Source organism: Podarcis raffonei, chromosome 6 (genome assembly GCF_027172205.1).
Source record: "Podarcis raffonei isolate rPodRaf1 chromosome 6, rPodRaf1.pri, whole genome shotgun sequence".
In the NCBI taxonomy this organism is placed as follows: domain Eukaryota; kingdom Metazoa; phylum Chordata; class Lepidosauria; order Squamata; family Lacertidae; genus Podarcis; species Podarcis raffonei.
Genome location: NC_070607.1, coordinates 65,612,660 through 65,626,948, shown reverse-complemented (window position 1 = coordinate 65,626,948; position 14,289 = coordinate 65,612,660). Strand labels below are relative to the sequence as shown.

The 14,289-nt window shown below is 43.3% G+C and overlaps 1 protein-coding gene across 2 annotated transcripts in view; it reads left to right on the top strand.

Annotated features, from left to right (window-relative positions):
* Positions 1-946: 946 nt before the first annotated feature.
* SYT6 (synaptotagmin 6) overlaps positions 947-14,289 on the top strand; it is a 146,016-nt gene continuing 132,673 nt past the window's right edge. For both annotated transcript variants that reach the window (XM_053393545.1, XM_053393544.1), the window contains exon 1: positions 947-1,575. In XM_053393545.1, coding sequence (XP_053249520.1) covers positions 1,431-1,575 — 145 coding nt within the window. In that variant the 5' untranslated portion in view covers positions 947-1,430. The remainder of the gene's footprint in view (positions 1,576-14,289) is intronic.

Genomic DNA, 14,289 nt, shown 5'->3' with positions numbered 1-14,289 from the left:
GGGCGGGGCATAACACATATATACATGCTCTGCTGATGTGCATGGGGACCAAGAATGGAAGCCCCATACGAAATGGTTGCCACCTGTATGGGACAGCTGCCATATTTCTCCTTACCAAGGCATTCTCATCAGAAGCAGGCAAATGAGGCGAGAGGTGAAAGCAGGAGAAGTTAAATCATAGTGGAATTCTATATAAACAACATATCCTAACAATGATTTTACAATGGCTGTAGAATTGTAATATTAATGCCAGGAGTAGAAAACAGCACACCCACATGCAACTGAAACCCCCAGCTGAACTCTCTTCCTTTATACACGACTCTTCTTTGGCATCGTGGAGACTTGATTCCCACCTACCTGGAATTAGAGAGGACTATGTTTTGAGGGCATAGCATGCCAAACCTCCATAATCATTTGTAGAGATTTGTCTCGCAGCTATACAAAGTTGTGTTAACAGGTAATTATCTGACACTGTAAGTGCAGTGGAATTGTTCCAGACACCCACTTTCTTAGGATCCATGAGACTGGGGCTGCAAACTCCTTGGCACATCTTTTGTGCGTGGTTTTTTTCTTTTCTTTTGTTAGAGTCTCTTCCTCCTCCTCTTCCACTCCTGAGTTCGTTTCTACAGGGTATTGTATTAATTGCCCATTATGCGATCGTTGCTCATGCCTGACAATTGGCGCTTTCTCTATGTGCGGATTGGTTGCACAGCCTGGTCTGACAGTGGGAACCCAGAAGTGGTACTGTAAATTAAAACAGTGATCTAATTACCGTACACAAAACAGGGCTGGCCCCCTATTAGCAATTTGCAGCTTAGCATCTTAGGGCTGGGCTAAGCCAATAAATAAAACCTGTTCCCTCCCTTGTGCTGGAAGCTGCGTGTGTAGCAACCAATGGTGCTGCTCAGCTTCAGCTCTGTGTTGTGACAAGCTGTTCCGTGCTGTAAGATCTCAGCGCTCCTGTTCTCTCCTTTGTACGTGTAGCTGCAATGTCTCCTCCACCACCTGATACAGAAGGTACACCCACCGAGGGGTTAAATAGCTTCTCTGGAAGGAGGCTTTGAAAGTGTGCAAGGAGGGAATCAAACTGAACTGGGGAGGAGGAGGAGAAGGAGGATCCCTGTGCAGAACACGCCTTGGCAGTAAATGCAGCTCTCTGTTACCGAACGCAACAAGAGCATCAGAAGGCACGGGCTGGTTTGCAGCGAGCCGTGGTGTGCCAAAAGTGACCTCAAGTGGTCAAGCCTCAGCCTTGACCTCAGCCTGTGCCACACGGTTTGTCTCTGGGCAGAGAGGAACTGCGATGGCATGCAGGCGCTAGTGGAGTCCTGAGTCCCGGGGTGTGTGGCACTGGGACTGGGACTCTGCCCTCCTACTTTGATCTTTCCAAATCAGCCAGGTAGGAGGCAAAGGGAGATGCAGCTTGGGAAATGAGCGTCGCTAAGGAGGAAAGCCAGTGTCAGACGGCAGCTCGGATTGTCACCGACCTTTGCCGTAAGAAGAGCCTGCCCCAGTTGGACTTGGACACCTGCAAGGAGTTCCTCCTCTTTCAAGACCTGAGCAGCCCTGAGCCAGGTACAGTGACCTCTGTTCCCCTGTTAACTGCTCCTTGACTCCTATTCACATGATGCTATGGGAGAAGAAGGTCACCCACTTTATGCCAGGCATTTCCCTCTATCTCATTTTAAATCCTCTGCAGATGTGTGTTGTTGGGGGAGTCCGAAGAAACCTGTTGAAACAGCAAGTTCTTGTAATGTTTGCTAAGTGAAAGAATACTCAAAGTGAAAGAATATTCAAAATAACTGGAAGGAAGCAGGGAAAATGTGTAGAAACACCTCCTCCCTGTTCAAAGAGTGTAAGGGCGGGGTGCATCCATTTTTAGGAAGTCTTTTAGCGAAATCAAGCTCAGTCTGTGTACCTGTGTACTTTGAGTTCTCAGAGTTTCACCTGTTAGTTAGCACAAGGTGTTGGATACCCTTGCATTTTGACAGCTCTGTGGTTAGCAGTAGAAGAGGGGGGGAAATACATTTTACTCATTAACTGAGTGCAGCTTCTATCAAAGAAGTAAATAGGGTGCAGTGCTACATTGAAAAGCTCAGAGACTTGAGTTAAACTTGACTTTCCAGTGGCAGTAAAAACCATCAAGGAATCTCATTTTAACCCCATGATAGATAGTAGGAGTATTCTTAGGGTTGATATTATGCTCCCCCCCCACCCGGGGTCAAAACCTGTTTAAAATATTGCTTTAAATCCTCCAGTAGTAGACATAGGAGGATGAGTCTCTTAACAGCTATTAGCTGTGATACCTAAATGGACATTCAGACTAGAAGCAATATTGCCAGGGCTGTCCTACCCATAGGCGCAAGGGGTGCGGGGCGTCTGGGCGCCAGGCTCTCAGGGGCACCAGGCTGAGAGTCCGGGGCCCGAGAGTTGAGTCCGGGGAAGAGCCCACCCATTGGTTGGAGCGCTGTGGTAGGCTCTTCTGCTGCGGGTGGCTCTGCGCCGCGAGCTTGGGGGTGAATGAGCCAGCTCCACCCTCCTGCATGCCTGGGACTGGGTAACTGGGGGGGGGAATGCCAGGCGAATCTTTGCACCCCGGCACCGCATATGCTTAAGGCAGCCCTGAATATTGCCCTTTATTGAATGCCATGGGCAAACCACAACAGAGGGCAATTACTTCTATGGCCTGTCTGTGAGTTTCTCAGAGGAATCTGACCAGTCTGATCCAGCAGGTCTCGTGCAATAGGTCTGCTTTTGTGTTCTTAACACAGACTTCCTTATATTGCCTTGCCATTTTTATATTAAGATGCACAGCAACACCCATGTGCCCCACAGGACCAGGGAGAGTTCTGTGCCATCTCTAGCCACAAGTAGAGGCAATTTATGCCTGTTGAAACATTCGTCACCACAGGGCTTGAACACTGGTCTGAATCATAGCTGCTTCCTAGAATTGCCTTTGACATGCCCTTAGGGAAGGTTTGCTTTAAAATCAACTATCCTAGGCCAGACTTTCCTGACTGTGGAAAGCCAACAGGACGCCTTCATGAACAGGAAGTCTTTGCTTGTTGCCTGATGGAATCCTTTGCCAACCTGGTGCCCTCCAGATGTTTTGGATGACAACTCCCATCAGCCCCAGCCAGCATGCTGGAGGGCACCTGGTTGGCAAAACATCTGGAGGGCAGCAGGTTGGATATTTGTTGCAGCTTTCCTTGTGTGACAACAAATAAGCTCCAAATGGAAAGTTGAGTCCTTGCAATTTCATGAGTGCAGATGAGTTTCTAAAGCAAGAGAGAGATAGCTGGACTCACATCTGCCACAGACTGGTAGCCCTGTCCCTGGTCCCAGGTGTGTGTGTGTGTTTCCTTCTGACTATTTCTCCTTGCTATGGGATTTGCACTTTACTTGCCTGGCATTCTTTTCTTTGGAATGTGGAAGAATAACTGAACAGACGTTTGGCATTCAAATCAGGACCCAGAGCTGAACCCTGGCACAAAATAAACCCTGTTCACGAGGCACCAAGAGGGGTCCTGGCAAGCAACATTTCTGAAATAATAAACTGCTTCTCTGAAGCAGTTCACAAAAACTTTACATTTCAGAGTTGCTCACCTGAACCCATCTCTGGTTGATTGCTCTATATCCCTGCAAACGGCTGACTATTGGGATGGATGCTGTGATTTCAGCGGGGATTACCTGATTGCTGAGGTAGCTTCGCTATTGCTTTAAAGCAGCCCATCGACCTGCTGTTCGCAGCAGAGTGCAAACAATGCCCTGATTTCGACAAGCAACCTCGTGTCGTTTACTAGAGATGGTGCTGAAATTCATAACTGCCTGTATTGGAATATCTCGCTTAGAAGATATGGTGGCATTATGAAGCAAGTGCCGTTTTCTTTAAAAGTTCTTCTCCGGCTTGGGTCTTAATCCAAGTTGGCACATCTCCATCCAGCCCCGATGCTTTGAATGCTGCCATAACAGTTTCCCAGGCACTAGTGCAGATATTCAGGGTGCCTGAGTCCATACTGTGCTTCCCCGACAAATCAGAAGTATTTGCGGCTTGCTAGAATTCAGATGATCTCTCAAGACTTGCAGTGGATTGCAAGACATGATCTGCTTTGCATGCAGAACACCCCAGGTTCAATTCCCTACATTTCCAGATGGGACTGGAAACATTCCCTGCCTGAAACCCTGGAGACCCACTTCCAGTTCAGTGTAGGCAATGATGAATTAGATGCACCAATGACCTGACTCACTGTGACCCTAGATCCCAGTAGACATAAGATTGAGTCTTTGTGTTAGAGAGCTATCAGGTCTGCCATGAAAAGAACTGTATAGAAGAATGGCAGGTGAAGTTGATGGACTATGCTGAAATGGCTAAAATGACCGGAAGACTCAGAAATCAGGAAAACCAAAATTTTAATAAGGCATGGGGAAAATTTACCATATAACATCTTAAAGACAATGGTAAACAGTTAAAATCTTGAGTAGGCTTGGAATATCACTTGTAGTTTAAGGGTGAATTCTGGACACAATGGAGATGTAAAAGATTTGGACCATCATAAAAGATGCAGGAGGAAATGTTTAATAATAGGACCAGCAAAGGGAAGGATGGAAGTCCAGGAGATTCCTTGGAATCTTGTTTTTATGTTTTATGTTTGATATATCTCTGTAAGATTTTAATTTGAAAAACCAAATAAATCAATTAAAAAGAAAAGAAAAAAGATGGGAAACATGGAACTTGTGGAGGATGACTGAGGATGTGGAGGATGACTGAGGATGACTGATGTAGAGATTTGCGCTGAGCTTTTCTTGGTAGTAATGGATGGACTCCCTTTGGCTCAGGGCTCATCCAGACTTCCTTTTGCGCTGTGTTTGTAGCACAAGTCTGTACTTTAAAGCTCTGTGTCTGAGTGGTGTTTTTTGTTTTGCTTGCCTCAGAGCCTTCCTTGCAAAAACCCACTCTTTACTACTGACAACAAGTCTGTGGGAAAAAACCAAATTGCTATTTGTTCCAGTTCAGCATTAAGTGGGTTTTCCTTGGAAAGTGGCAAGGCACAAAAAGAGAAGGCACTCAGACACAGACTAGGAAAGCACGGACCTCTGTCTAGAAAGCACAGGGCAAAAGGTAAGGGTGTCTGGAATTTGGCTCAGCAAATGACTCGTATGTTCTGAGCCCAGTTCAGAAATCCTACTGCACATATTGGCAGTATGATATGGCCCAAATGCCTCTCCCACCCTCACAAGCCTGAAGACCTCACCCTCATGAGTCTTCTCTTCCCATCACATTTCTCAGGAGGTCAGTGGCAGTAGCTGTTACCAGAAGTACACTTCAAAAGAACTCCATTTCCCCCTGGTGCCCAGTATATGCATGTGTCCAGAAGCTTAATTTACAATGTGAGCTATATAAGTATTTCTTAGGGGAATAGTGCTTAATGTATAATGCAATCAAGCATTACAATCTGGAAATATTCATATACTGAAACAGTGAAATTTGTACTTTGATAACATCATTGCTCCTATTTTATCAGTGAATAACCCAACCTAGCCTCTGAATATTGGTGTTTTTTCTCTCTTGTAAGTAAGAAGAGTATAATATTGTGCATAGTGAGGAGGAAATGGACAGATAATTTCCCCCTCCCTCATATTACCAGAACTCAGGGACATTCTAGGAAGCTGAAATAATAATAATAATAATAATAGTAATAGTAATAGTAATAGTAATAATAATAATAATAATAATAATAATAATAATTTCTTATTTATAACCTGCCTATCTGGCTGGTTTTCCCCAGCCACTCTGGGCTGCTCCCAACAGAATTAAAAGCACAATAGAACATCAAACATTAAAAACTTCCCTAAACAGGACTGCCTTCAGATGTCTTCTAAAAGTCAGACAGTTGCTTATATCCTTGACATCTGATGGGAGGGCATTCCACGGGGCAGGTGCCACTACCGAGAACGCCCTCTGTTAGATGATTCAAAACAGCACAGTTGAAAGAAAGATGCTTAGATAGTTGAGGTAATTTTAATCTGTTTTGGTTTTTTGTAAACTGCTTTAAGGTGTGTTTTTTTTACAATGAAGTGGTGTATAATTTTTTTTTTATGAAAAGGCAGCTTCGGTGCCAAAACCAGGCCTAAACACTGATTGAAATGGATCTAGAAAATCATAAAAAGAAGCAAATCCAAAATTAACTCCAGCCAGCATGGTCAACAGTCAGATATGATTGGAAGACACCAGGTTAGAGAAGGCTGGGCTAGTAGCTTCAAACTCCATGACTTATGAATGACTTTAGATGACTCCATGACTTATGAATGACTTTAGATGACCATTCTTTGTTTCGTCACCCAATACTGCCTCCCACTCTGCAGTGTGCATTGAGAATAGGCCATTCATACATGTTCTATATGAGCACATACATGAATTTGTATGTTGTCAAACAATCTAGGTTTGTGATGACCTGAAAAATCAAGTTTTTATACTTTACACATAATTCTTATGTCCATATATTGTATAAAACACAAGCTGATGATAGGACAAATTGGGAGGATGAAAGAGGAAAACATGGCTTTCTAGTACACAGAGTTACAAAACCCTCCCGCCGCTTTGAACAGCAGTGAAATTCTCTTGGAACTATTGGAGAGCTCCATGCCATGCTAGCCTACTTTCTTCTCTGTGGTCCCTGATAATCAGTCCTGAGGCAATGCTCACAGGAAAGACTCCCATAGGCCAATATTGATGACTCCAGAATGCCTGACTGCACAACTGAGGCAGGAGGGCAGAATGAGAACATTTGTATAATGGGCTGAGTGCAACCAGCCAACATATGCCTGGCACTTTTGCTATGATAATCAGAGGTTTCCTTCCGGGATGCCTTAATGTCTCCCTGTGTTATCTGAGCCTGCATGCAGCATATTTCCGCACTGGTAATTTCCCATGTGTTACAACCTGCAGGCAATCATTTGTAAATTTGTATTTTTTGCCAATCAGACAGAGCAGAAGGTGAAGTGGACCACAGTAGAGGAAACCAAGGAATTCTGAGGTCTGGAAAAATATTCTGTATAACTCAAGCAAGAACCAAAAGTTAGTCTACACTCAAAGTTTCAGAGGTTGCCAAGCAGAAGTTGGTTATCCCATCACTGGCCAATAGCAATTAGACTTGGAATCTCAGAGTTGGCTTAGGACTATTGGAAAGGGCCATAACTCAATGATGAAGCATCTGCTTTGCATACAGAAGATCCCAGGTTCAATTCCTAAAATCTCCTTGTATGGCAGTACCTTGTCTGAAACCTTGGGACGCTGCTGCTAAACAGTATAAGAATCTGCACTGCACTAGATAGATCAACAGTCTGACCTGGTGTAATACAGGTTCCTATGTTCTTAAACTGTGGGTTGGAGCCAGAGGTCTCCCCATGGAAGTGCACTCACAGTGTGGCATTCCCACCCTGTCCTCCCCACTGCAGCCTCCTGCAAACACTGAGAAGCTGCTCTGAAGAGTCAAGGGATGCTCTGGAATGCTTCAGATTGTGGCACCAGGACTGTACTGGAAGGGGGTGAATTTCAGCAGAAATAGGCCACTATGTCAGTAGGAAAATTGAGGGGGGAGTCAGGAAGGAAGAGGCAGAAAAAATGTCAGATTGTCCAACTGGACTTTCACGCACATAGCTCTGGATCCAAGCCTGTGCTTGAAATGGAGTAGTCATATCTTTTTTTTTAAAGGCGCAAGTGTTCCCCACTATAATACAAAATGGTTAGAGACGCAAACTATTTACTCATTTTCACTGACTTCAATTAAACACGTTTGATGTGGCTTGATAGTGAAAACACATGATATTTGATTGTATAATCTCATGATGCCTGCAGGTTTACTGGTTTGCTGTTTTGGCCTACACTGATTTTAAACACACCCACCCATAACATAACAATGTGGTACATCCGCAGATAACCTCATGAAATCAACTCAGTGCAGCACAAAACAGTACACTGAGAACAACTTCTGAGTGAACTCCATGCATCTGTTAGTTTCTGGTCCATGCCACTTTCACTTGTCTTTACCCACAATTCTGTATTTAATCCACAATTTTTAAAATAAAAAAGTGTATTTGATGCATTCATACTGCCTAGAACTGGGTCACAATATCCGGAGAAGTGCAAAATTGGGAGGTAGCGAAGTTCCAATTTGTAAATTAGTCTGAGGTGTGTGGAACAGGTAATTTCATATAGGAATTTGAAAAGATTAAATTCCTCAAACATCCCTACTCCGTGGCAGCTGCTGTCACACTGCCTTTCCCACATCTCCCTTTATCCATTAGTTGTGAGGTTTTTTTTTTTAAAAAAGTAACAGCCTATTCAGTTGTGCCTGTTTTCTTAGTGGTTCACTTTCTGTCATTAATTTGGGGTATCTGGTAGCATGGGTTTTGCACACTTTCTACATTTACATCTTTCTGCATAATGAAGTGCATTTTAAAACACATAGCAATTGCAAGAAGAGAACACCACTGAGACAGACTATTTGGCACTTGATAACCCACAGATATGCCTAATTAAGGGTTTGTTTTTGATACAAACGTGAAGAACTAGATCATCAAATACAAAGTTGGTGCTAGCCTAGAAAACCAACTCTAGGCAAGTTTAAGCTTTGATGAACTGATGAACTGCACCATAGGCAACCCTTGAAAATGCTGCTATCAGGGAGTGCCGCTGGATATAACTGGCATAGGTGGTGTTATGCCTGGGAAGAACTGTGATCATGCAAACATAGGCAGGGAATAGGAAGAAAGACTGAATAGCCTTCAAGGGGAAAAAGAGGCTTGGGAAAGGAGTTCACTGGAAGCTGAACTTGCCCAAGGCAAAGGGAAGGAGAAGGTGGGGGAGTGGTGGGAGAGACAGGCTAATTATGGGGTGCGTGGACAGGAAGCGGCAGAACCAAGAACATCCAAACACAAGCTTTTGAACAGCCTTAACAGCCCTTTAGTGTTTCCTTCTCCAGGGCTTCTGAGAGATGGGAGTCAATGAAATCAGGAAAGAGCAAGTGATCATGCGTTGCAGGCTAGGGTGGAGTTGAGCAGAAGGAAATTCAGAGAGCTTGAGCCACTTTTCAGGGAAAAGATGAAAGGAAAACAGAGGTATGTTAAAATAGCAGTTGGTGCAATGCAGGCAAAGTGAACACTCAGTCTGCTCTTTGTCAAAACACAAAAGCAAACGACACCCGGTGAAATGGCGAGGTAACAGGTTTTGAGCAAAATACATGCTGTTTGCTTGTGACACTCACTGCCAGAACATCAGGGAGGCCAAGAATGTTGGGTGGGATTGAATATGGACTTGTCACATCCAAACTGCTTATTGCAGCAAGAATAAGATGCCTCTGATAACAGGCTGCAAGAAAGACAAACACGGGGGGGGGGGGCGAAGTTTACATCAGTGGTCTGTTATCAGATGTGTGCTATCAGTGATGCAACTGGATGTGCACATCAATGCACTTTAGGCTGGAAGGTGCTTTCTAATGCATATTGTGGAACAAAGGGAAAGAAAACACAGCTTGGTCATCAGTGCAAGTTCCAATTCACCTGTAGCAGATTTTTGAAATATAATATGATGTATAACACAGGATGCTTTTTAAAACAGAAGCAGCAGCAATGTGAAAGCTGTCCTTATCAGGATAAGCACTGGCTGATCAGTGGGCGTATTCTTCTCATATTAATGTGAAACGCTGTTGCCGCTGTTATTTTTATATGTTAAATGTGTATCTTTCCATTAAAGAGAAAGGGCAAAATGGTCAAAAATATACAGCACCAAACCGGATAAGCACAACTGAGGGATCATCATCATCATCATCATCCTTTCAATTTGTACACCACTTTTCTATATTACTATACACAAGGCGGCTTACAAACTGAAGAAACAACAAACCTTATAACAATCTGGTCCAATACAAAAATGTCATAATAAAAACATAAACAACTTATATCAAATAAAGTAATATTCAATAATCCATTCAAATATGATAGTACACAATAAAATTAAATATACACACTTACCTTTCCTCCACTCTTCCCAGGCACAATCTGTGATTTTTATTTGTCTTTTTGCTTAGAGCAAACATCAATCCGCATAAAACCCAAATTGATGTTTGCTCCGGTTCAGCTTTAAAGAGTGGGTTTTCACAGAGAAAGCTCGGAGTAAAAAACACAAAAAAGCCTGGAAAATGCAGAGGAAAAGTAATTGTGCATAAGCCCTGAAGACAAAAAGCATCAGCATTTAAAGAACTTTGGAGAACAGAACTGGCATCAAAAGCTTAAGTACCTTTATCCTCCCAGACCTCATGTAAAGTAGCTGACATCATTCCCATTTTACAGATGGGCAAGTGACTTACCAAAGGTTAATCATTAAGCCCATAGCTAGAAATTCCAGGAGCCTTGAGTGTATGTGGGGGTGTGCCTTTGTCTTTATATGCCACCTATTCTATTAAAAAGGGCTCTCTTATTTACACCTTCAGTGGAAACCTGTGGCACTGGCCAGGATTTCAGACTAACCTCTCTTGCTTGCAGCATTTTGCATCAGCTTGTTATATACGTTGTTGCCTTATTGAATGGCTGTGCAGCATACCATTTGCTATGGAAATAGTAGCCCCTGCTGCTTACTTAAGCCCATGTATAGCAATTTGTCATTGATTCTCTGAAGCAGGCAACCGAGCGAGAGGCAACTCTGTGTGTAAAGTGAGTCAGACCTCACTGCTGCATGAAAGGTTGCAGAACACACAGCAAAGATGATAAACTCCAGACTGTAATTAAAAAAATGGTTGGTGCCATAATGGAGCAACAGCAGCTGGCAGGTCTATGTCTAATGGGCTACCTGTTGTTGTGGAGATAAGATTGACTGTGTCTCTAATAACAATAGGTATTGAGCCATTTCACTCAGTGGAGTTTGATATATTTGGGGCAAATCTATTAACCAAGGAATAAATCAAAAGGTGTTTTCAGTTTCTGAATTTATTGATCTGTTTTAGAAGCTTACAAGCCTCACCAGACTCATCACTGCAATTTTAAGTGCTGAACTGGGAGTCCTGTATGAAGACTAAATTGAGCATAAGGTACCAAAATTAGGGTAGCTTGGATGCAGCATTTGCTAATACCTTTGGATTGCCCTGAAGCAGTGGTATGGGTTCATGCCCAGTCTAAATAAATTACTTGGGCATCAGTCCCACTGATATTGTGAAATAGGACTCAGTTCCATGTGATACGTTTAGGACTGGGTTGTGCAAATTATCAAAATAAAGCGGAATATGTTACCAATGGCATCGCTACAAATCTGGATGTTGTGACCATGTATACTTCTTGATACTGCAATTGGAGGAGAGGACTTTGCTGTGGATGGATACTTCCAAACAACCCTGAAAAGAAAAGATTGAGGAATCCTATAGAAAAATTAAAACAGGAATGAATATTACAAAGACACGAATACTTATCTGGTAGCTGGCAAGATTGTGGGGGGGGGGGAAGGGGTGCTATGATTATGTTTAGTTGACTACTAAACATAGTTGTTATGCATCTATGACAACCAATAAAAATATTTAGAGAAGAATATTAAGCAGCCAGTGGTCCAGCAGTCCTGATCTTATGACGTTACTTCTGCTTACACATGAAATTTGGGGTGTGAAACTACTGTATTTTTCGCTCTATAACACGCACCCGACCATAACACGCACGTAGTTTTTAGAGGAGGAAAATCCGTAGGCATGCCACCCGTAGGCATTCCCTCCATAACACGCACAGACATTTCCCCTTACTTTCTAGGAGGAAAAAAGTGAGTGTTATGGTGCAAAAAATACGGTAATTTGAAAAACCACTGTGTGGACTATGGGGCAAAAATTCACAGTTATAAGAACCTTACTTCTTTGTAAGGCTCACACTTCATCATGAGCCTTCTTAGCATAGAACAACAACAACCAGAAGAAAAAAGGCCAAAAGGAATTTACAATATTATGGAAAGTGCTACTGCAGATTCTAGCTTTGTTGCCTATGACACCTTAATTTTGCTGCGGTATTTTTCTAGTGGATTCTACAGCAGCGATGTTTAGATTAGGTAAGTGTCAAGCTGTTGCTAGTTACTCTAAACAGATAATTAAGTCAATTAGCAAAATAAGGCACTTAATGGGAGAAAGTTATTGATATAAACATTTCGGCAAGCATGTTGCAGAGGGAATTAACTAATGCTAAAGCTGTATTTCACGAACCACTTAATATAATGTGGCCCCAATTACTAGCTTGGAACTAGGGTCAATTATTCCTGTGTTAAATTTGTAGGCTTGCACGCTGATTCAGCGATTCCTTATGTTGTAGTATCATACACAAATCAATGGATCAGAGTCATGGAATAATGTTCTTTGCAGTAATAAAAAAGGTATCTGTTTCAGTTACAGCTGTGAGAGCTTGTAAATTCCTGACATGACTCTACAGACACCATTTTTATAGCCTTATGGGGGCTGCTGTGTGTGTATTTTGACTAGATCCCCAAGATCCACCAAGTACAGCCAAGTGTTTGGCATGATGGCCTAGTGGAGAAGACCTACACTTAGAATTAAAGAAAAGGGCACTTGGCCCAGGAATTTGTTTTCATCACTAGCACTTTTTCAAGCACAAACCCACTTCTTGTTTCTGTCTATTAGTATTCATTTCAGAAAGAGAGACAGAGACTTTTAATTGTTGTTCTTGTTAAACTACTCTACTGTTAGCTAATGTTTTTGTTATTACTATTATAAATGGGATGCAGGTGGCGCTGTGGTCTAAACCACTGAGCCTCTTGGGCTTGCCGATCAGAAGGTTGGCGGTTTGAATCCCCATGATGGGGTGAGCTCCCGTTGCTCTGTCCCCAGCTCCTGCCAACCTAGCAGTTTGAAAACACGCCAGTGCAAGTAGATAAGTAGGTACTGCTCCAGTGGGAAGGTAAATGGCGTTTCCGTGCACTCTGGTTTCCGTCACGGTGTCCCGTTGTGCCAGAAGCAGTTTAGTCATGCTGACCACATGACCCGGAAAGCTGTCTGTGGACAAATGCCATCTCTCTCGGCCTGAAAACGAGATGAGCGCCGCAACCCCATAGTCGCCTTTGACTGGACTTAACCATCCAGGGGTCCTTTACCTACTATTATTAAGTTGCTTGAATCATGAAAATGACTTGAATCAAATTACAGATACCATAAAAATATTAAAAACAAATACAGTCAATAAAAACCTTAGAAACCCCACATCTTTACAAAATAAAAGACTTGCAAATCTTGCCCCACAAAAGAGGCCACAAATATTTAAAAATTGAGGTAATTTTCTTTTTTTCTTTTTTGCCTAGCGTCTAACAATGGATGAAGATGGTGCCAGGTGGGCTTCCCTGAGGGGCAGCATTCCACAAGTGGAGAGGCATCACCAAGAAGGCCCATTCTCATGTTGTCACCCTCTGGACCTCCCATGGAGGAGGCACACAGAGAAGGGCCTCAGATGATGATTGCAGGGTCTGGGTTGGTTCATGTTGAAAGAGATGGTCCTTGAAGTATTGAGCTTCTGAACCTCAGAAAGCTTTGGAGGTCAAAACCTGAATTGAGCCCTGAAACTAATTGGTAGCCAGTGCAGTCGTGCCAGAATTAGAGTTATACAATCGGGCAAAGAATGTTGTTTCTGCTACTTTTCTGGTGACTGCCCCAATGCCTTGCGTTACCTCCCCCCTCTTCCTTAGGGCCTCTGTCATTCCCCTTGCTGACCACCTTTTCTTTTTCAAACGCTTCAGTTTTTGTTTTGTGTGGACACATCTGCTATGTGATGTCTGGATAGAAAGCCTCAAGATTGCTTACAGGAAAATCTCCCCAATTTGACCTTCATATCCTCCTTTATGTCCCATTTCACTTCTTATAATGTCACTATTTCATCTATGACAATGGTGGCTCTGCTTAGACCAGGAATGGTGCCCCACCCTGCTTTATAGCACAGTGTATTATTCTATTGTCAACACACAATGCCTGCAGAACATCAACATTTACAGCACACTGCAAAACAGGAATAGCTGCTCTGGTGCTGTGGGTTAAAGCCTCAGTGCCTAGGACTTGCCGATCATCAGGTCAGCAGTTCGAATCCCCACGGCGGGGTGCGCTCCCGTTGCTCGGTCCCAGCACCTGCCAACCTAGCAGTTCGAAAGCACCCCTGGGTGCAAGTAGATAAATAGGGACCGCTTACTAGCGGGAAGGTAAACGGCGTTTCCGTGTGCTGCGCTGGCTCGCCAGATGCAGCTTGTCATGCTGGCCATGTGACCTGGAAGTG